This window comes from Lutjanus erythropterus, chromosome 17 (assembly GCF_056507025.1).
Source record: "Lutjanus erythropterus isolate fLutEry1 chromosome 17, fLutEry1.hap2, whole genome shotgun sequence".
Lineage (NCBI taxonomy): Eukaryota > Metazoa > Chordata > Actinopteri > Lutjaniformes > Lutjanidae > Lutjanus > Lutjanus erythropterus.
In genome coordinates, this window is record NC_139333.1 from 4149856 (window position 1) to 4173198 (window position 23343).

At 39.3% G+C, this 23343-nt stretch overlaps 1 protein-coding gene across 1 annotated transcript in view; it reads right to left on the reverse strand.

Moving 5' to 3' along the window:
- caskin2a (CASK interacting protein 2a) overlaps positions 1-16997 on the reverse strand; it is a 94466-nt gene extending 77469 nt beyond the window's left edge. The window contains exon 1 of the mRNA XM_084740948.1: positions 16790-16997. Within this exon, the coding sequence (XP_084597074.1) occupies positions 16790-16883 (94 nt within the window). The 5' untranslated portion in view covers positions 16884-16997. The remainder of the gene's footprint in view (positions 1-16789) is intronic.
- Between the last annotated feature and the right edge of the window lie 6346 nt (positions 16998-23343).

Consider the following 23343-nt stretch of genomic DNA (forward strand, 5'->3'; position numbering starts at 1 on the left):
TGTTAATATTTAGTTTGCGCACGTGAGCCCGCGCTGCTACATCTGTACACTTCCTCCTAAACAACATGAGATCAGAACAAGCGTAAACACACCTGTAGGTTTCATGCTGCATAACATGCCTCAACCCTGCACCTTAGGGACAAAACACTTTACATACCATTCAAATCGTCTGTTTACTCAACCCAACTCAGTGCAGAGCTCCTCCTCTATTTGCATGCACTCTTCCTACAACTAGTGGACATGAGGCTCTGGGTAAACCAGTTTACTACTTCAAAATATTGGCCTTAGTGGAAAACAAATTTGTTGGTTATTGTTATTTATCATATACATATAGGGTTGGCATTATGATGGCATACACCGTTCCATAAGCCAATATACATTTTCAAGCCATCATTGTAGCAATTTGTATGATTTTTGCATACCCCATGTTAAATTCCATATTCTGTGATACAGTATTTCATCCATCTCGTCAACTCATACAAATAACCGATCAATGCTTTCCTGAATGTACTGTGGCACTGCATACAGTGTTGCAGTATGACCAGGGCTGCAGCCATGGCATACAATGAATCGTAATAGATGAGGGCATTCCCTAATTTAGTGATCCCCAAAGTGTGAGCCGCAGCCCACTGGTGGGCCGTGAGGGCCCCGCAGATGAGCCCTGAGGTCATAAATAATAAATGTAACGTTTTTAAGTTTCAGCTTTACCAGTCTGAAATTACCTTAAAATATTTCTGATTAATTAAAAAGTAATCAGAAATAACAAAACAAAGCCATGGCATTTAAATTATGTGTTATTCTTCATTTATCTGTCCTAGTTTAACAGGTACAAAAAGACTAGAAAGAAGACCACCATGGGAAATAAAGCACCAAGGCACTCCGTCTTCTGGTGAAATGGCGCTATAAATTTATTCTCCAAGTAAAGGCAAATAAACAGACCTACAAGTATCGACTCTGCGTCTTCATCAGGGTCTGACAAACACAATCAATGTGAATTAAATGCCAGCCGTGGGTGAATTTCTAATGGATAACCCATAGACGGTGCTAGATTAATGCCTTAGGTCTCACATAGATATATGCACAGAAATGGAGCAATTGTGACAGTAAATTAACTTAAGGTGAAATTATATAAAATTCTGAAAGAAACACCACAAATACTAATAAATGAATAACATCAACAATTTGAAAAAAAAAAGTTATTCATTAGTATTTGTTTGGTGTCTTTGGGTGGCATCAGAATGACACCCACAGCTGACAGTTATTCAGACTGATTACGCGTTTGTCAGACCCTGATGAAGACGTAGGGTTGATACATGTAGTTTGGTTTACCTTTGCTAGGAGAAGAAATTAATAGTGCCATTTTCACCAGAAGACGTCTTTTAGACTGCCTCACTAAAGAGCACCTGTCAGATAAGCCATCCGATGAATCAAATATACCCTAAAACATGTTAATTCTTTCTTTGACATCCAACAGAGCCAAGTATGTCACTGTCAGGACACAGGAAGTCTAATACTGAATCTGAACAACCTATTCCCAAAAAGCAGCACATGCCAGCACATCAGCATGTGTAATGATGTAATGTGTACTGATATGTTTGGCTGCCTGTTTGGAAGGATGAGAAAAACATTTCCCATAATGGGCAACTATGCAAAGTTCTTTCAAAGAGGCTACAAGTGTCCTGCAAATGACCTTGACAGCTAAACAAATCTGATCAGCCAGGTAGGTAATCTGAAAATAGCATTATTTCACAACAAGCAAACAACAGTCTCTCCAACTGAGACCAACTCAGAATATTTTGACCCAGCGCTATTTAGTTTCTGAAAATTAAATGCAAGACTGCTAGTAACAATTATTTTTAAGAAACTGTTTAACCTGCCCCAGCACTGCTGACATATTACCAGCAGTGCTTCCAGCTTGGCTCTGTGCAACACTAAAAAGAACTGGCGGTTTTTGTGGGTGGGAAGCTGGTGAGGGATCCAGTATATTATTTGTAAAACTTACTCAGACCTCAGAGTGCTAATTTTTGGTGCATGAATTCATCTCTGTGTATGAACAGAAATGTCTAAAATTACACAGTTCTTTCCAGGAGACCTCCTTGGAAATTACAACACCACTGGGGTAAAACATTGTTTTTACCTGAATATGATACTGCCCCAACAACAAGTATTTAATATTTATCTTCGAAAGATACAAGGTACAAGATAAACACTGTTTACAAAGAGAAACATAACTCCACTCCAATTTTTATAAGATGACAAGAACCCCTGATTATACTCAACCAACTACAAACAAAAAGAAACAATACTCCAAGAGCCCATCAATTTTATTCTAATGAGATATTCCCTTTCCTTTTCTTTTTCTTTTCTGTATCTGTGGTAGCAAGGCGGCCAAGAAATGACAGAAACCAATCCTTATTCCAGAACCACAGTTATTACTGAAGAGGACTGGGGCATAATGAGAGGAAATATGACACAGGTTCACACAGAGTTCACCTGCCTGGAATTGGAAAACTTTTGTGTACTTGTTGCAGAGCTTATTGCCTCATCACCATCTAGCTTTTGATGTAGTGTCGTTGTCTTCAGTGTCTGCTGTGTGCAGCAGTTTGGCGCTGTCAGTTTCTCTTTGAATACCATTTTTCACACAGCCAAGACTTTTCCATCTCACTAATGACAGTGGTTTCCTTGCAAAGTGACTTGCTCTATGTAGGACTTTTCACACTGCAGTTAGCCCCAGGGTAAGGGAACTGTTAGCCCCAGGCTAAAGGAGGTTTCACACTGGTGCAATCCTGGGACATTCCAAAATGGGCTAACTCTGACTTTAGCCAAGGGCTTACTGGCCCTGATCTGGAGCAGGGTTAGCCCAGAGTTTGCAGGGTTATCTCCCAAAAATCAACTAAACCCAGAGCTAAAGGTTGTCAGAGTGAAACAGGGCTAAAAGATTGCACAGTCAAGTCACATTTTACAATGTTCACATCAGTTGCTGTACCAGCCAACATTTAACCTGGAGCTAGCAGAAGTGCAGTGCAAACCATATAGCCCTGGGCTGAGGTTAACCCTGGGCTAACAATGCATGTGTGAAAAGTGTCTATTCCCAGCTAAGGATAGCCCTGGGTAAGAATATGCAGTGTGAACAGCCCTTATTTATGGTACAATCTCAAAAAAATCTCAAAGAAATAAAGTCACTCTCATGTTGGACTAGATTCGGAACCATGGTGAACTAGAATGTGAAAACTGCAAAGATGCATCAATACAGTTTTTTTCCAGTTCTGATACGATTCTGATACCTGAATTTGGATATCTGCCAATGCCAAATGCTTTTCTTTGTTTCAAGACAAAGGGTGCGGGTGCACACCAGCCTTGTTTAGTCTGGCTGAAGTGAACCGTGACGCATTTACCACCTTGGTGTGGTTCTTTTGGGTTGGTGTGAACGTTGGACTCAAATTCTGGTACAGACCAAACAACCGCTCTCCGGTCTGCTTCGAAGGACTGTTCTGGACTGTCAAGTGATTTCTGGGCTGGTTCATTTCTGGTGTGAACACCATTCGAACCAATCACAGAAAAATACAATTTTATGTGATATTTCTAGGGCTCTACCGAATGCTTTTAAGCTTCAAAGCTTCCATTGTAGTTAATACACACATAAAACTCTGGGAGACTAAATAAAATGGGGACTACTGAATATCTCTTTAGAACTGATGTGTTTCCTAATTAATTGATCAATTAATTTGTGTTACATTCAACATTTTGGCTGTGGGCTTAAAATTCATAATTCATAAAAACATCAGACTATCGAATCTGGATCAGTACGTGGATCAGTGACATCAGTCCGATAGCCGATGAGTGAATTACGTCAGTGTCAGCACCCAATACCAATACTGGATCGGATCAGTCCCAGCTCTACTAATGACCTGGTTCTTGTCAAGTCCTGAGGGTTTACGACAACTCATTCATTCCCAGTTTAAAATAGTTAAAATAAAGTAACAGAGCCTTGAGGCCATTTCTGATTACGCTGCTGAGGTCGAACAGACAAACAAAATCAATTTCACAAAGGCTTCTTTGCTCAGTGACCCCCTTCAGCTGGTTAGTGGACTTATTGGACTTGTGCCAAACACCAGCATGAGGTCACACACAACTACATGACTGGAAAAGTCATTACAATTCTCATTTAGACTAAGAGGAGAGGATCAATATGCTCTCTTCCCTACATAATGTGAGTGTATGGCACTAATAGCTTTACTAACCATACACAAACTTCACCAGCATATCTCAAATGTTAGGGCTGGCAATCGAACCTCAATGCTTTACTGGTACAGACCAAAATGAGTCTGTAGCCAAGTTGAGCTGCAATTTGTTGGTTAATCAATTAGTTGATCTAAAGAAAGTCTACTGGCAAATCATCATCAAGCAAACTGAGGTTCACTTATAAAATGTATGCCCCTTTAAAGTCTGTGTAGAGCACTAATAAATATGTGTTCTGAGTTTGTGACATCAAGAAAATGGGGGAAAAAAAGGTGTCATTAAGCACCCAGAAAAATCAGAATGATTAAAATAATTGGCAAGTATTTAAAATTAGGTCTTAAAATAATGAAAAAATAAGCACTATTCCCTGCTACTTCAAGTCCACTGAAGGTGCTAAAACCACCCCAAATCATCCTGAAGTGTCATATATCAACACAACCTAAAAAATGGATGCTCCATCTAGCAGATTTATTTTACAGCCGATATGTTCTAATTCTTCCGAATTCTTTATCTGTAGAAATCAAACTGGATCCTGATTTAGAGCACTTTAAATTCAAATTGAAACAGTTTTGAAGAGGAATCAGTCATGTAGTCGTGAATAATTTGGTATTTCTTACTCTATGGTACTAATTATGTTTTGTAATTTGTATCTTGTAGTGTCCTGTATTTCTCATTGTTTGTACTTTGCACTGTTACTTGTGTTTTGTTGGGACAGGCATTGCAAATTAGCTTAGGCTATAAATGCTATGGTGTGTGGCATTGATTTATGCTACATACTTGTCCTTTTTAAACTTTAAATAAAATAATAAATAATTTGCAATAGGTGTGTTTATGACAGTTGCTTTACTTGTGTTTATTGGATCATCAAGCCATAATTTTAGGCCTGCCTAAATAATCCTGAACATAGAACTGGTGTCCACAATTAATTACTACATAGAACACAGTTCTTTCATGTTTTCAGTAACTATATTCTAACATGTGTAATGTGTAATGTCCTTTACACGGACTTTAAATTCAGAGGTGGAATGTAACTTAGTACATTTACTCAAGTACTATAAATGTACTTACACTTTCCTTAAATATTTCCATTATATGCAACTTTATACTTCTACTTGACACTGACAGCTTTATTTAGTTAGTTACGCTTCAGATAATAATATTTTATAACTTTTCTGTTCATCCATGTATCTGCAAATTTGGTGATTCTGAATGCATTTTTTTCTGATAAACTGATCATTGCAATGTTGTCCAATTTATCAATATCGTAATATTTTCATTCTGAAATATCATTATTGGCATTGAGCCCAAAAAGTAGACTAGAGACAAGGTGAGCAAGTGAACAGCTGATAGCTTCAGTTTTCCTAAATGAGGATGTCCTAACCTGCTCTGAGTGTCACCAAGCAGGTTAAACATTGTGTTGCTTGGCACTATTTCAGCAAAGTTTTGCACACCTCCAGCTTATTTTATCTGGTTAAAATCAATGTGACAAAGCAATCAACAGGGACGGCAAGAGGCTAATTAAGGAGACTATGAGGAAGTGGCACCTTTTACATGATCTACAGTGGCTTTTTCATAAGAATATCCACAAAGAGGACAGAGTTTAAAAGAAAACAGTTATAAGTTTGTCCTTCAGCTATATCAAAACAAGAAAATTATGTTCATTAAATTTATAAAATGAATAAGTCAGACACTTAATTTACTAATCTGCAGAGGAAGGAATCTCAAGTGCACTGTTGAAACATCGTTTGTAATATATGTGGACAATATTTCACCCTCCATCTGCTCGAGTTTGCTCGCTCACTTTCAGGAAGAAAGCAGTGTGAAGTGGTTAAAATTAGGTACACCTACAGCATTAAAAGGCAATATGTACATGAATGCAGCAGTAATATAAATCCAAAAATATCAGATATAATAGTGAAACACTGACAGGGAACATTTTACTGTACAATGACTACTTTTACTTTTGATAAGTATATCTAGCTTCATACTTTACATTTAGTAAGGTTTTCGATGCAGGACTTTTACCTGTAGTGGAATATTTTCAGTGTGGGATTTGTACTTTCACATAAAGAAAGGATCTGAATACTTTGAGCACTGATTAATTATAGCCTGAATCATGTCTGTACGTCTAGAGAGGCACCGAAAAACCTGATTAAATCAGTGAAGCAATCTCTGATTCCACTTGTTCCTCTCATGTCACAAGCTTGCTGAACATAGACACGCACTGATCTGTGAGCCTAAATATCATCCAAGACACTGTTATCCACACTTCTTCTCATTACAATGAATGGTATCTTATTCTGAGCCACAGTAGCTTATCAAACAATTACAAAGCCGGGAGATATGAGCAGCCACCGCAGACAGCCATTTCTATTTGCTTCCAAGACGGGAGGAATCGGGGGGATGAAATTAAGGCATGAAAAAAGACAAAAAGAGAAAAAACAAAAGGGTGCAATAACGTGGAAGATCAAAGCTACAACAGCAACTTCTTCTGCTGATTCTCATTACCGCTACCAGATACTGATACAGCCCAATTCCCGTTTGGGAGCCCTATTCCTTGCTCATACGCATGCAGTAGGTAAATACACACACACACACACACACACACACACACACACACACACACACACACACACACACACACACACACACACACAATGAGACCTCCTTGTCAGACAATCACATTAAACTTGTCTGTACAAGCACAAAACTCTGAATTCACCACCAACAGGCTTATTTGTTGTTTTTCCTTTTCACGGATTCAAACGCAAACCCATGAATACAGTAACAATGTTGCAGGGCGTGTAGAGGCAGGGCAGAAACAACAGCAACACCGTGCCTCACAATCTGAACGCTACATTGACGCACCTGCCTGAATGACGGCTTGTTTTTCAGTAAGAGGAGAAAAAGAATGGAGCTCAATGAGGATGAGTGCCAGACTCAACAATGTGAAGCCTAGAGCAAGTAATAAAAGGCTAGTTATGCTAGATAAATGATGCTGTCTGTTGCACCCCCACACACACACACACACACACACACACACACACTACTTAATTCCTTTGGTAAATTCCTCAGCAATCCTAGACAGGCTACCCCATCTGTCAGGGGAGGAAAGGGGTCAGGATTAATGTATGTGTGTGTATCTGATAGAGTGCAAGAGTAGGTGAACTCCAAAGCCCTTCACACACTACTTGGCTGCTACCCAAATGTCTGGCTAATAAAGCAGAAGACTGATTAGCCCAGTTAGCCGGTTAGCTAATGGGCTAACTACAACACCCTGCTGCTGTAGACTCAAACCACTGCAGGTGAGGTTTAAGATAAAAGTTTGAACATTTAAAAATCAGTTACTCATGTTGGCATATGATGTATATATGCATGGAGACAACACATAATCCACACGTACACACACACATGCACAAGCACTCTTCTTACATACTCTTAAGTCTAACAGATTTCTAATCTGACACTGGGCCAGATGGGTCATCCCTAATTCAAGGTACAGGGATGAAGGAATACAAGGAGGATGCCAGGATAAAGGGTGGGGGTGGAGGTTGTTTAAGAAAAGGCAGCTACTGATCCAGAAAATGAAAAATCCTAACTTAAAGAAGTATTTCACCCCCAGAGAGATGGTCTTTACATGACACTGGGCTACTTCTGCAGTAGAAAGACGCAAACATTTTTACAGTTGGTGCTACGTGACCGGAGAAAAAAGAGAAAAGGGGCTGCACAGTTCCCCTTTGTTCAAAAAGTAGAACCCTTACAACAACCAGAATGCACTGCACCACACCAGACCACTAAACGCTCCTGCTGGTGGGTGATGTACTGCCTAGAGTTGGGCAATGTGCTATAATTTTCCAAACAATCATCGTCAGCCTATCCATTGGCAATTGCCGATATCATCGCCCCCCCCACCCAACTCCTCCCATCCTCTCCAGCTGGGAGATGCGCAAAAGCGGCGAATTCACTGTGTTAGTCGTCTAAACCCTAGTAGTGCCAGATGTTTGGTTTTGGCTTCTCAATTTTGAAGCAGAAAAAAATGGCGACCTGGTCACATACTTTCTCTTATTATAGCTAAACAGGGCACAAAAGTATGTTTCTGAAAATAAGCATCGCAGTGACAGAATCAGCACTGCCTCTTTGGACAGTTTGATCTACTTTGTAACATGAGCACATCTATTGCCTGTTCGTGGACATGCAAAAAATGTGGAAGTACAAATTGTTCAAACAGCCTGCACATGCTGCAATGATACAAAAAAATCTGCAAAGTTTCCCTCTGACATCTTTAAGTAAATATCTGGCTCAAGGATGGCAACAGCCTAGTATAGCATTAAAATTGGAAGCAGCTAGCCTGGCTCTGTCCTAAATGAAAAACTGGGCTTAGCTCTCCTAAAAAAAAAAAAAGTTTTGTCTGCATGTTGTCAGTTCAATTCCTGTCTCTCCAATCTTCTTGAAATTAATTGAAAAGGTTGGAAGTTTTGAGAGTTTTTTCCAGCTGGCTCTTTAAAAAGTTGTCAGACCAAAAGTCTATTAAGTACTTGGTCTTCCCCTCTCTCCATGTGCATCCATGGCTCATTTCGTTTTGTTGCGATGTTTTTCCTTTTTCTGCTTCTGACAATAGCCTGCGAGAACTCCCTGTAATTAGTCTGAAAGCCCAAATCATCCAAAAAAAAATGTTTTCACATTAAAACTTATTTGAACCATGTTTTAATTTAATCCTGACAGAAAACACCTTTCAGTCAGGCCAAGGTTTGGCTGTTTTTGTTTCTGACTGTGGTCTGGAGGAGGTTTCACACCTGTAATTTTGGGTGGGATCAAACTAAAAAGCCTGAAAGTCTGGACCAAGCAGGGTCGGTGTTTAGAAGCCCTTATTTAACATCTGGAGTGTATTCCACAAAATATTTCACTATTCCTTTTAAAGTCATCATAAATTTAAACTTCTGGCCATTTGAAGGCAGCACAAATAAGTTGTGAACACTGACATATCATCTCCCTTTAAGTTGATATGATGAACAGCTGCATACACATCCAACATTTATCATTCATTTGCAGTCAAATTTGTGTCCACCTGATGAAAGTAAGTCAAATAGTGATTCTTCTTTTAGCTCTGTTTTTAGTCTCTACCAGCTCCTGAGGGGATATATGGCTGCTAAATGCTCCAACAGCTAGTCTCTAAATGTGTCCCATTTAGTGCTAAGCAGGCAGTGTACAGTGGCCAAACAGCTGCCTGCTGTGGCCGAAATTCAATGATGAATTAGATCATCACCAGCAGAGCTTCAAATGAGACTTGATGGTACAGGCCTATATCCGCAAAACAAAGATGTGAACAAAGAAAAATACATTGAATGAACAGACCTAAGTTTACTTGAGAAACTTAGAAAGTATAACTTATACTAGAAAGGCCATTACTTATTAATCAAGAAGAAAATACCATCAGTGGCACAACCATTGTGAGTTTCGGTTTTTGAAGTGTGAACAGAATTTTTGAGCAGGTTCCCAAAGGGAACCCTCCATTTACAGCAATGAGTTTCACTAGTGTTGCAGCTGATGTGAGGATTTCAGAGCTTTTCTTTAGAGGGGAAATGAGACGCCTCATAACAAAAAAAAAAAGATCATAATAAATCTCAGTGGAGTTCTAGGCACATGGCAATAAGACATCACTCTTTCCTAACCAGAACTGTAATACTCAGGTAAGAACTTGATTGGCATGAAAACTCTTCAGCAAATCTTATGTCCATTGGTGAACTGCTGAAGTAGTGTTTCAAACATAATGTAACATGTAAAAGATTCTTTGATTTGATGTGGGGAATTACTACTTTTCTCTGTTTTGCGTCATTGTGATAAGTAAGTGGGTTAGATACTGTAGGTAAGTAGATAGGTAGGTCAGTAGGTCAGTAGTGGTTGACCTCTTTGGTCCCCGGAGGATAAATTTTATTGACTGGTTTCTAATAGTGCTGTCATCAGATCAAAGTATCACTTTGTCCAATACTTTGGTTTATGACCAAATGCCTGCAAACTAACAACATTACCCTCAGCCTTCCTTGATATTCCTTTCCCATCAAATTTGCTGCGGTTCTTAAACTTGTTCCAATCAAGTTTCTTGGAACCTTGGTGCTATCTAGTGAACCAGCCCATTTTTACACCAATTTTGAGCAGAACCATTATAGTCAAAGATGTCATCAACAGAGGGGGTTGCAGAATGCACAACGATCTGTAGGATATGACACAAGCACTTTCGTTCACACTTCAGGTCAAGGAAAACTGTATTTTTTGGTTCCATCTAGTTACCAACTTTTTGGGTTCCAAACAAATTTTTGAGGGGTGTCAAAATGCACCCAGTGGCTCAAAATTAGGCATGCGAACCAGTTCTATGTTGGTGGAAAAGGGGTATGAGTGTTTCTTAAAGGTTCAATGTTGTTCACCCACTCTAGAAAGGCAATACTTTTAGTTTAAGTTTAGTACAGCAGGTTGTTCAAATCTGACATTGCATTACTGATCACTGGAAAATGATGGCTGTGCTCTAACAAGAAATAAAACCAGATTTGATTAGCACCAAACCTCACATACTTAGTATTTGTTGGCCCCGTGAATCTGTTTAACTTGGGTGATCTCTATGTTTTCAAAGTGGTTGATTAAGGTGAGTTTTCAATATCTAGCATAACACATCATTATGACGGATCATTCACTGGTATTCAGCTAGGACTCAGCTGGTAATATCGTAGCAGTGATCTGATTATGATGTGCTAATCACAACTACTTTGTGAGTCAGCCTGTAGATTAATGCTGTGTTCCAGACAAAGTCGGAGGTCGGAATTTCCCAATTGAAATTTCCCACAACCTGACCTCAAAGCGTTCCAGATTAACCAGTTTTGTTGGCAAATGTACACACAACTGAACCCTCAGCAGTGCACCCTCCTTGTATAAATGATGCATGAGGTAACAGACACCATTATGCATTTTATTTTTGGTCACTTTACATGCAGGATAGGTTTTAATGTATGATAGTCTGTAGGCTTCCAGGGATGCTGCCATTGTTGTGTGACCTTTGAGTGGCATTCTATTGTACTTTTTCTAGTAGGAGGTCAGAAATTTTTGAGTTCTGAGTTGTCTGGAAAGCAGCATTAAGCACGGCTTACTGCTGTTACCTGCGTGTTTGGTGATAAAGTGCCCAAGACTTGTGGAGGTCTGAGTCATCAGTATATTATTTATGGATCAGAAGGCTGCCACAATAGATGTTCAAATATGATCTTTTGCCTTTGTGACTTGGCTGTTTGTCCATCTGTCCATTGAGAATTACCTAAAGGCCTTGTATTTAGCATGACAGAAGAGAGGGCTGGGCTGTTGGTCAAGATGAAAGCAAGCATGTGTTGCAACAAAAGACACTGTAATCATGAAAGCCTTTGAGGAACCTCTAGTCTCTAATGGTCCCCATTTAGGGAGGGGCAAACAACACCCACTTCAGTCCACTCCTGGTCAAGAGTTTGTGAGAGAGGAACACTTTAGGTGAGATGACTTTATGAGTCAAGCTGTCACTCTAAATACACCACAGTGTGAGTAGCTGGACAGAGGCTGCAGCCTTCTGTGCAACCGCTGTATATATCTACAGTGAGCCCACCTGATGTGTCAGCTTGTAACAGCTAAGCAAAAAGACGGAGGCTGAGGTAAGTCCACTTAAATTGCCTGAGCACCCAACCTGATGTCAGCAGATGGTTGATCGGAGAAGAAACCTCCCATCTCAGCTCCCTGTCCATCAGACAGCCTCAGTGCCACAGCTAATCCCCTCAGGACACTGCAAGTCTCCTCTGCCACCTCCCAGCCAGCTTTACCATCAGGTCTCTTAACCCAACATCACAACAGCTACTGCTGCTATAACACAAACAGTGCTATTTTGAGGGCTGATACTGGTTTTATTAGGACATTTTCCATGGCAAATTCCAACATTTTGTGCTCAGGTTCCAGCCCCTCAAATGAATAGTTTCTGGTTTCTCTGCCCCTCTGTGACAATAAACTTAATATCTTGGGGTTGTGGACAAAACAAGACATTTTTAGATTTCATCTTAGGCTTTAGTAAACACTGATCAATATTTTTCACCATTTTCTGACATTTTATAGACCAAACAACTAATCAATTCATTGAGAAAGTAATCAACAGATTCGTCGACAATGAAAATAATCATTAGCTACAGTCAGTTGCACCCTATATGCAGACTTTTGACCATTTGTTTCTCAAAAACTGCATTTAAGCTAAGCAACACACAGAGCCTCTCCTCATAAAACAGAGGTTTTCAAACTGTGACGGAAGGTAGAATTGGGGCATGGAATTGGAGACATTGGTTATTGTAGTTTGGCTGCTGTTTTGGCCCATTTACCAACAGAGTAAACAGTTTGAGCAGCAGCTAATGGATGCAGTTAAGGTACTTTAATAGGTACCCTTAGTGCCTAATGCAGCAATCTGACTCCATTAAAACTGCAGTTAATCTACTTAGATGTCATATAGAAAACAGATGCTGATTATTACTCCAAAACTTGCCTAAGAATCATCATGGTTTTAAGTTTTCTTGGGTATCAAAATGATCCAGTTATGGCTGTCTGTACATTCATGGGTTCACTCAAATCAGGAACTGTATATAGATCATTTGGCACACTTTTAATGGTGCTGAAATGTAAATAAATACAGACTGAAAACACTGATCAAGTTGTAGCCAAAACCTAATTCACTGAACCAATGACAATATTTTACCTTCTTTACTTCTGAGCAGTTCCACAGTACCAGAGTTTGAAAATCCCAGATTTATACAAATACAATTAGCCCTTTTTGACCAATTACTGCTTAGGACATTAAGATGCACTTTTAAAAAGAGTTTATTTACAAAAATACTACTTGATCAGGTCCCGTAACGTTATCCTACACCTAGTGTGTCAGTTTTGTAAAGGTGTCACAATCCTGAATTAACCCACACACACACACACACACACACACACACACACACACACACACACACACACACACACACACAGAGTCCCCTCCAGCCAGACCAGATGACCTAACGCACCCTCCACTTGTCTGATACTTTGTGTTTTTGTCTGTCCACCACATGCTTGGTCACTCCCTGACCCGTAAGTCCCCCCGACACTCCCTCCAGTTACAGAGTTCAGTCCATGTGCAGGTGCCTCCCTCTTCCATCTGCACCCAGCCCCGGCCCAGGGCTTAGCCTGGAGGCTTGGGAATGTCCAGCATGTTAGCCTGACACCACCATAACAGCTTAGAAAGCACCTGACCCCTCCAGAAGCTTTACACATATGGATAAGTTGTTTGTTATCATAATGTCACAAGGACATCACAAAAGGCTGTGAACATAATCAGGAAAAATTTAGAGACTGTAAAAACAGAGCTTACATAAGCAAGTAAGTAAAATAAATAACCTGTCAGTACTATATTGCACAGCCCCTATTTTTTGGCGTGGCTGGTTTTAAAAACCTTCCAAAGCAGGTCACTACTAACAAATCAATCAGCCCTTATTGACAGGGCCATGCTGTAAATGGGAGACAGTGGAGGTCATGAGCGGAGGCCTCACTGCCAGCCACAGCATCTGCTGTGCTGCTGTCAGACGCTGCAGGCTCTGACTGGAGTGACAAATGACTACATCATTGACAAGGTCCTGTGAGGGGACTCCAGGATAGTGTTGTATTGTTGAGTTTGAAAGAGGGAGATTAAGAGAGAAAAACATGAGGCACCCTGGCTGATCCTCATCTCAGCTGTCCTATCAAATTAAAGGCATAAAAGCCCCCAAGAATATAAAAAAAATATAAATAAATTAGAGAAATACAAAGGGGAATGCAATTTTTTTATCCATTTATGCAATAATTTATCAATTTTTAGGACAAATTTCTGCAATATCTTTGTCCATTGCTCAGCTGGAAAAAAGATAAGCTATAAAAATATACAAATCTTTTACCATATATATAGCCAGCTGCTATTATTGATGGGTGAAGGTATAACTTTAATTAAGCACAGGAGAGTCACCTGAGTTAGTATACTTCAACTGCTACAATTCAGACAACACTTCAGACAACTAACATTGTCTTAATACACTGGAACTGGAACTCAGGATTTCCACTTCAACCAACATCTCAATTTATTAACTTTAGTTTGACTGATATTTCAGCTTCTTTCAGTGCTTGAACTTTTGTTTCAAGCTGCAAATCTTCATAGCAACGCACCAGAAAAGGAGCGAAAATTTGCATGTCCACCTAAGTGACATGTTTCCATCACAATTCATCATTAAAGTCATGACTGCGCATTGCCAAGGAACAAGCGTAACAACTGAGCAATATGGCGGAATCCAATCTGCAGCCTGAAAGTAAATGAAAAGGACAGAGGTGGCGCTGAGGAACAGAGCTGACAGACAGTTGCTGAAAGCCAGGGAGCTATAGAAGAGAGTGCCAGGGACAGATCGGAGCTTCTGGAGGAACAAACACCCAAGAGTTTATGTTTCAAACTTTTGGGATTAAAAGATTTCTCTGCACTCCAGCTTCTCACCCTGTCTGCAGCAGCAACCCACAAAGGAGGGGCAGAGCCATTTACAGGTAGGAGGACAGCTGAGAGTTTGGTTTTTTTTAACTTTTGGATAGGGCTATACAATATGGTAAAAAAAAAAAAGTCATAATGCGATTATTTTGTGATATGTGAAACAGTTTGAATTTTCATTTTTGCATTACAATTTTAATTTTTACTGGGGAAAAAAAGGAAAAAAAAATGTGATCTGATACTTTTTGGGATTTGTACCAAACAAACGTGTTTTCTATTATCTGAAGAACAAGATGTTGTGACCAGGGCATTTACGCAAGCACACTTTCATTTTCTTCAATAATAATTAAGCTTTTTCTAGCTATTGTTTATTTATTTAGTTCACTTTTACCTCTGTATTTATTCTTTTTTTAGCATTTCAAATATCTATTCGTATATAGTATAGATTTTAGCATTTTAATGAGTCATGTTTGTCTTCCATAATTCTCACCTGGGAGCTGCCCAGTACGACTGGGCATTTGTGTTTGGCTTCTGAGCTGCTCAGCCAAAACAGATGGAGTGCCTTGCTCAAGGGCACCTTGATGGGAGTTTATAGAAACAGCTGCAGAGAGTATTACTCATTGACTTTCCCCAGGCACAGTTTTCCAGTCAGTCTGGCAGTCATTGGTTGCTCAAAAACACAAGTACACAGCAGTACAAAAACCAGACAATATCACTTTTAATATTCTCAGCCAAGCAGCGCTCGCTGTCTGTGTAGTGTGTAAAGTGTGTAACAGGCTTTTTCCTGACAGCCACAGCTTTGTTCCCAGAGCTTGTCACTGAGCAGCCAGCCGTACTGATGAAAGCCCAGAGCAGATAACGCCACAAAGAGAGGCTTCAACTTCACAGCCTGCTTGGCCTTAACTTTCCCCAGGCCTGGATAACGGAGAACCCTGTCATTTACAACAATGCTACTGTAAAGCAAGTTCACTTGTCGCCTGACTTAGAATCTACACAGATAAGGAAAGAAGAAAGCCTCGTACGACCCACACACAGCAAGACGCACAAGCTGCAGGGGTCCGCATTTAGGAGATTAGCTTGGGTTCTGCCGCAGTTTGAATCCACTTAGTTTCAAATTGTCCCCGACCTGACTGCCAGAGGGGGCTGCACTCTGTGGTCGACAGCTGAACCTGATCCAGCAGTTATCGCAAAGAAAAGTGTGCTCCGGTTAGAAGTAACGAAGACATCAGCCACAATAACAGCTCTGCCTCTGCTATCTATGTTCTGGTTCATAGTGGAAACAATTACAGTCCCACGGCCAGAGCAAAGAGCAACACAAAATCTCTTTGTGCACTCTCAGAAATAAGGGTTCCAAAAGGGTTCTTCCTGAAGTGCTGAGGTTCTACCCAGAACCATTTACTTCTGAAGACTGCTTTTTTTGAATAAAGAGTTCATCAAGGGTTCGTTGTAAGACTACAGATTCCATTAAGAACACTTAAAAGTAGGGGTTCCATTAAGAATCATTTTGATCCAAAGAACCATTGTTGGAGGACATAATTCTTCAAGGACTGTTGAAACCCTTGAAGAACTCTCTCATCATCTTTGTATCTTAATATAAAAGGTTTCTCAGCAGTACTCTCTGAGTGGGTTCTTGATGAAACCCTTGGAATATAAAAAGGTTCTCCTTAGAAACTCCTTTTCCATAACCAACAGTTAAATACTAACAACTGATTAATCAATTAATCATTCATAAGTAATAAGATACAAAACATATCATTTTTTTCTCATTTTATCTTTCTTTTTTTTTAATTTGAAGTTTAAGTTCCTTAATCAACAAATGCTTCTGCTAGACAAAACAAAGTCCTGAAAAAGCAGTAATTGCACCTCATTTGACAATCAATTAATTATCAATTAATACATTTTTAATCACTTTAATTATTGTATAAGGTTCTACCAGAAACCAAGCCAAAAAGCCTTTGTGGTGCTAGTTAGCACCTTTATTTCCACGCATGTAATGAAAATTGCCTCTGTAAGCTCCATACTCACTGGTTTTGTTGCACTTGACTTTGGAGAGAAGTTTGTGGGCCAGAAGAAGATCTCCACTCTTCACCGCCACCAGCAGATCCTGCTCCTTCCCCATGATTACAGACCAAACCACAGACACACACACTGCCTGCAGTCCACAGGGTGTTTTTTTTAACTTTTCAGTGCTCCTTCAGACAAACGCTTTCAGCATACATTTGTCAGCAAGTTCACAGGTAGCTGCTGAATCCCAGCCATGGAGTGAGGTTGTGAATCTAGAGTGAAGGAGGTAAACTGGTCCAGGAGGTCTTTCTCCTCTTGTCGTTGGTGTTTGGGTCCATTATCTCTGTTTGTCGGCGCCGTTACATGTGGAGTTACTGTAGGATTGGTAGAGGTTTAGTTGCCTGCAGGGCTGAGTGTGTGTTCATATTCTGTTTGTGTCAAACTGGAGGCAGCAGCAACCCACCCTGCCATTACACTGCAGAGGGAATGCTGGAAAGAAAGAGACAGAGAGAAATCACTTTAAGTCTACCATCACTAAAAACATACATTCAATCGAAAGATGAGCCCTCTGTCGCACTGCCATAACCATGACTCACCACCACATGACAAACCTCAGTGTTCTGTTGTTACTGTCCAGAATGTGTCTGTAGCACAGAGTATCAAAAATGACAAGTACCAAAAGCACTGAATAATTGATCAAATTTGGACTTTTCCTGGCTATAATTACAGGGTTGTAATATAATCTTAATTTTGCCAATTTAAGTATATTTTAATTAGGTAAAGTTCTTGTAAGGCTGCTAGTTTCAAGACATTTATTGGCTGTACCTAAAAAAGAAATAGAACTTTTTCTCTGCTGCCATATTGATATATAATAGCAGGGTTAACACAGGTGTTACCAGTGATACTAATTAGGTCTAAGGTTTGGTTCTGTTCAGGTCAAACAGAGTCAGGGTGCTGCGATTGTACATGCTGGATCACTGGAAAGGCTCTGCTACGCTAAATAGAACTTTAATGCTAAAACCTCTGTTTACCCTACTATGTGGCTGCAGAGAAAAAGGTTGCTTATATATTATTTTACATATCATATAGTTCATTTTCACAACTTACATTTTGACTAGTCATAGCAGGAAAAGTACAGGTGTTACTGATGATATTAACAATAGCTCTGTTCTATTCAAACGTCTGTTAGCCACAACAGTGAGACAGTGAAATAGAGCTGCAATGATTGATCACTTAATCGATTATGATAGATTAATCGGTTTGAGTATTTTTTAAGAAGAAAAAGTCAAAATTAACCAAGGCCAATTAACCAGGCCAATTAACTAATTGATTAAAAAATAATAATAAAAATAATAGTTAGTTGCAGTCCTGGATGGAAACATAACTAAATAATAATGAAAAACAACAAATCTTAACCCTCTTAATCCTCACGCATGATAAACTGGAACCAGGAAATGTTAGTCATTTTAAATTAATAGATGACTATCAATTTATTGATTTTCTGTCAGTCGACTAATCATAGCGGCATTTATTGTGCCAAATGCGCCACTCAACAGCATGAGTGCCAAGGTAAAGTGTTATGCCTTATTAGCTATCAACAGAACAGCTTCTGATAAATGAAGGCTGTCAGGATCAGGGATGTGACTTTAACTTGAACCCAACTTTGGTTTGTTTTCTCAGATCCAGGAAGCCCGCTCCCTCAGGAGCGTGCAGCTAATCTGTTGCTCTTCCCGTGCAGGAATAAGGTCTCTGTCCATCAATAACATTCCCCCAACTTTAAGGAAGCATCAAGTCAGTCAACACCGTGTCTGGCATTCTGCCAGCCTGCATTTAAGGAAAAACTTGCACATTTTTCTCTTCACGAAGGAACTTGAGGCAGTGTTGACCACTGCTTCAAAACCAATTCAAGTGAAATATCAATCATATGGGGACAGCAAGTAAAGACACAACACTACAGGGACACATAATAACCACGAGAAATGCTCCCAGACAAGTGTAGAAACAGTCCTCCTGTTTCTACATCAAACAGGGTGTTTGAGTGAGCCACACAGCCTCCAATTAGAACTGGAGTCCATTCTGTGTGCAAAACAAAACCACAATTAGGACTCTCAATGAAGCTAAGAGGCAATCATGGAGGAGACAGAGCTCTGTTTGAACTGCCTACCTTGTCAATAGTGAGCAGTTACAATGCAAGCAATGGAGAAATTATACAACATCCAAAAGTTTGGAGATGTAAAAACAGTCAGTTGAATTTGTTTAGAAGCATTTTATTCTTCTTGACATCCCAAAAGACATGCCCGCACGTAAATAATTTGTTTCTGCAGCAGGCGTTTGTCTTTAGTTGAGGCTGAAATCATAGTCTATTATTGCACCCTGAGTACACTTTGCAAGTCAAAACCATGTGCGGACTATCTTGTCTCCCACCCTATTTAGGGCTGTTATAGTTCAGTTATTCCTTCACACGACTACAGTAGGTGTTCATGCAGCAGGGTAACCCAGCAGCAGATGCCATATCTTTGCACTGACACATGATCTAAAACTAGCCAGGCACCTTGCCAGCCAGTAAACAACTGCATAGTCCTTCACTACACTGACGTGAGCCAGAATGTAAACAAGGAGTCCAAAATGGGCTTGTTAGCCTTAATGTCAGCAGATAGAGCAGTGGGATGGTGGTCATGGATGATTTTCTTATGAAGTCCTGAGTGACAGGTGTCACACATGTAAGATAAATCCTTCAATTTCATATTGTGTCTCAAAATATTCACCATAAGCAGGTGAAAATTATTTTTATAAGGAAGCAAGTGAAAGTATCTCAAGATATTGTCACTGTTCTGACATCTTAAAGGTGTGTTTGGATCATTTGAAGCTGGGTACACTGCTTTACTTTGCTGTCAGACAGCCTTTTCTGTTGGGAAACCATTGTTATGTAAGCCAAATATTGCTCTCTCCAAACCAACGAGATTCCATAGGCAAAATCAGTAGTTTAACCTCAAAGAACACAGGAGTTGCGGGTCTACCACTGCTGCAATCTGTAACTTTGTTTGTGTTTTTGTGGGACTTTAATATTTTGAAAGTATAGTTCTGATTCACCAAAGTCACTCAATAACACAGACAAACTAACAGATTGAGGCAGTGGTAGACCTGCAACTCTGCAAGATAAAATGACCAATTTCACCTATGGAGTTTGATTGATTTGGAGAGGGTGATATTTGGCTTATATGATGGCAGTTTTCCCATTATCAATAGGTATCTCATTCAATCCCAGACCAGTTAATCTCTCCATCACTAACTATCACTAACTGACCTATTCCTGTAAAGGTACAGTCCACCCCCAAAAAAAGAAAAAAATACAATGGAGAGAAGGCAGACATTTCAATGGCTCACAACAAAACTTTCTAGATGTATAACTAGCACTACAAGTGAGAGGAAAAATGTGTATTTTTGATTGAAGTCTTCAAATCTGGTCACAGCCCATTAGTATATTTTGGAGCACAAATTTCCTTGTAATACTGAATCATATGCAGACAATTTCAGACCAAACTCCTTTCTCAAATCTGGCAATTTTATCCCACCTTGCTTATCAACAACATATGCATAAATTATAACAAATTAAAAAAAAAACTTTAAGAAATCATATCTGTTGCTAGTGAATTCGGCATATATCAAATGAAAAAAAATTGCAGTAACATCAATAATACCTTGAGTTTTCTAATTGGTTCACCTGACTCATCTTCCACCAGAATACACCCACTGCTGTATGCTAACGAGAGATGAAACAGTTGATAAAAGTTGGGATTTTGTTTAAATAAGGTTGTGTATGGCGGTTTGCAAATATGTCGATTTACTATAACACTAATGGTTCTTTAAAACTTATCACACACGTTCTACTGTGTGCTTACAAGTAGCTCTAGGTTAAAAAAATAGCAATGTTAGATTTTTGGCACCACAGAGAGTTCTCCCCTTAAAAGTACTGGGAATAACCATGGTTTCACATGCGAAATTCAGCCGGTACCTCCGACTGAAGACAAACCGTTTTTGAACCGGGCGACCAGGTCGTATTTTCGGACGCATTCATCAATGTCTGTCCGCTGCTACTAGCTTCATCGTATAAATTCTCCGTACCGGGCGTTCAGCCTCTTTGCTAACTTGTCAGTCTCAACTGTCAAGGTGTTCCACTCCCGGTCACGCAAAGTCCAAAAACACACGTATTTCCATCTATAACACGGTTTAGTTTCAATAACTTGTGGGTGTTTCAGGTAGCTTTTCGCGACTAACTACTTATAAACAGTGGAGTGCCTGTTCTCACCTGTTGTGGACGGTGAAGTGCAGGTGGTGGCGGACAAATTCACCGGAGAGTTACTGTGGGAAGAGCGCTGGCGGTGGACAGCAGCACGAGACAGAGCGGAGGAGCCCGCGTCAAGTGAGCAGCAGAAATGTACAGCTTCCGATTGTGACTTTCAAAGTAAATCCCTAATTGAATAAGGTAACACGAATATTGAAGATTTGGCTGTCAAATTTTGTCTTTTTATTTGTTTGGAATATGCGTTGCCGCCGAGTCTTACCAAGTTTTGAACATATCGATGTTTTTTACCATTCATTTCTTTAAAAACTGAGCTGCAAGCCTTTAGTGGCTCCGCCTGCCACTTTCATGAGATTTTATTTTGAAGGTACAATTACATAACTTATGCTGCTATATCATCTATTATCCATCTTAACTCCGACTAACTTTACAGTTTTATAGCTGTTAAATCTATTCCTAGATAAGTGGGGATCCCGCAGACTTCAACACAGTATTTGCACATTAGCGCTACATTTATGGAATCATAACAGTTATGAAATGATCATTTCGTAAACTCATTTAAAAAATATTTTTAATTAGAATTTATCGTTTGTCTTATGCTCTTATTCATTTATTTATTCTTAAAGATTTTTCTTTATTGTCTTTTATCTATTTTTAATTCTTGACTACACTGAATTTAATTTTAATTTGTAATTGCACCATGTATTCTGTGCAGTAGTACAGTAATGACAAATTAATTAGGACCTGCAGAGACTCAAATGTAAATATTCTAATTGTTGAATTTACCAGTTTGGGTGAAAGCAATGAGAATAAACTTGTAATTGTCGAGCATATTGTCATGTAATTGTCTGTTTTCTTGCGTGGGACCCTCTAGAGCCCCCCTGTTCAAGACACCTGGAGATATTGAAGAAGACTCCTCAGACAGTGAGATTGTGTGGCAGCGACATCTGCTGATCAGAACTGGTACTGACATTTTCATCAAACTGATCAGGATCTCTCTCTTGCTGTTTCTGTATTATCATGCATAAACTAACAAATATAAAATAAACTGTGCTTGGAAAATGAATCAAATCACTGCCATCTCCATCATGCAGTTTTCCAAAAAAAATCCTCTGGATTAGAATTATACAGATTTTCTAATCTTCTTTTTTATAATCCAGGCTCATGGGGCTTTTGCTAATTCTGACTCCTTTTTCTAAACTTGCTGGGATCCTTCTGGTAGTCTATAAATAGATCTGTGTCTTACTATGAAAATGTCTTTGTAGATGATAAAATGATTCCAGTGAAACCTTTTACTTCTGTGCAGTTGCTACAAGACTTGTAATAACTCAGTAAAAGCAGGTCTGGATCCTTAAGCACAACCCGAAGACCAAGCATATCAAGATTCAAGGTTAATTTTTACCTTCTGTCAAAACAAAAGGAGTCAAAGAACCTGCAGGGAGACAGGGGAAGGCAGACTTAACCTGGCAGGGATTAAGGAAAAAGGCAGGAGTTCCAGATTCAGGCAGATAGTCATGAGGCAGGTAACAGAGAGGCAGGAAAAATAACTGCAGTATGTACATATGGAAGCCCGTTTACACCAATCTGATTAAAAAAAACAAAAGAAAAGAAAGTCCTATAAATGATTACAATGAGAAACTTTCTCAAAATAGTGAACCAGTATCTCAAAATAATAAAAAATAATCAAGCTTAGAGATAGCAATAAAAGAATAGTCTAAGTCATTGTTTTATTTTGACATACCAAGTTATTGTTTTATAAACTAAGTCATTATTTGACATGCTAAGTCATTGTTTTATAACCAAAGTTATTATTTTGACATGCTAAGTCATTGTTTTATAAACTAAGTCATTATTTTGACATACTAAGTCATTGTTTTATAAACTTGTTTTTCAACATTAAGTAATTGTTTTAGATACTTATACTTTATTTTGTCATTATTGAAGTATTATCTGTTGATCCTGAGTTTCATTTGTTATTTATTTATCTGTTTTGATCAAATGTTTGACCTCACAAAAATAAACTTTTGAGGAAGTTTTGGCAGGGACTGTATTGAAGGACAAATTTGAAAAAGGTTGTTTCTGAGATGAAAAGGCTCAATGTGAACAATGTAGTTTTGCTTTTACCGCTCTAAAGCCCAGAGTTGATTCACTTTTATAATGCAAATATCTCAGACTGAGAAAGAGAATATTTGGGAGGAACTTTTTCACCTGCTCGTTCTGTGCCTGTCATTCAGTATTCCCCTCTGAATCCCTGCAACAGCAAAATATGAGCAGA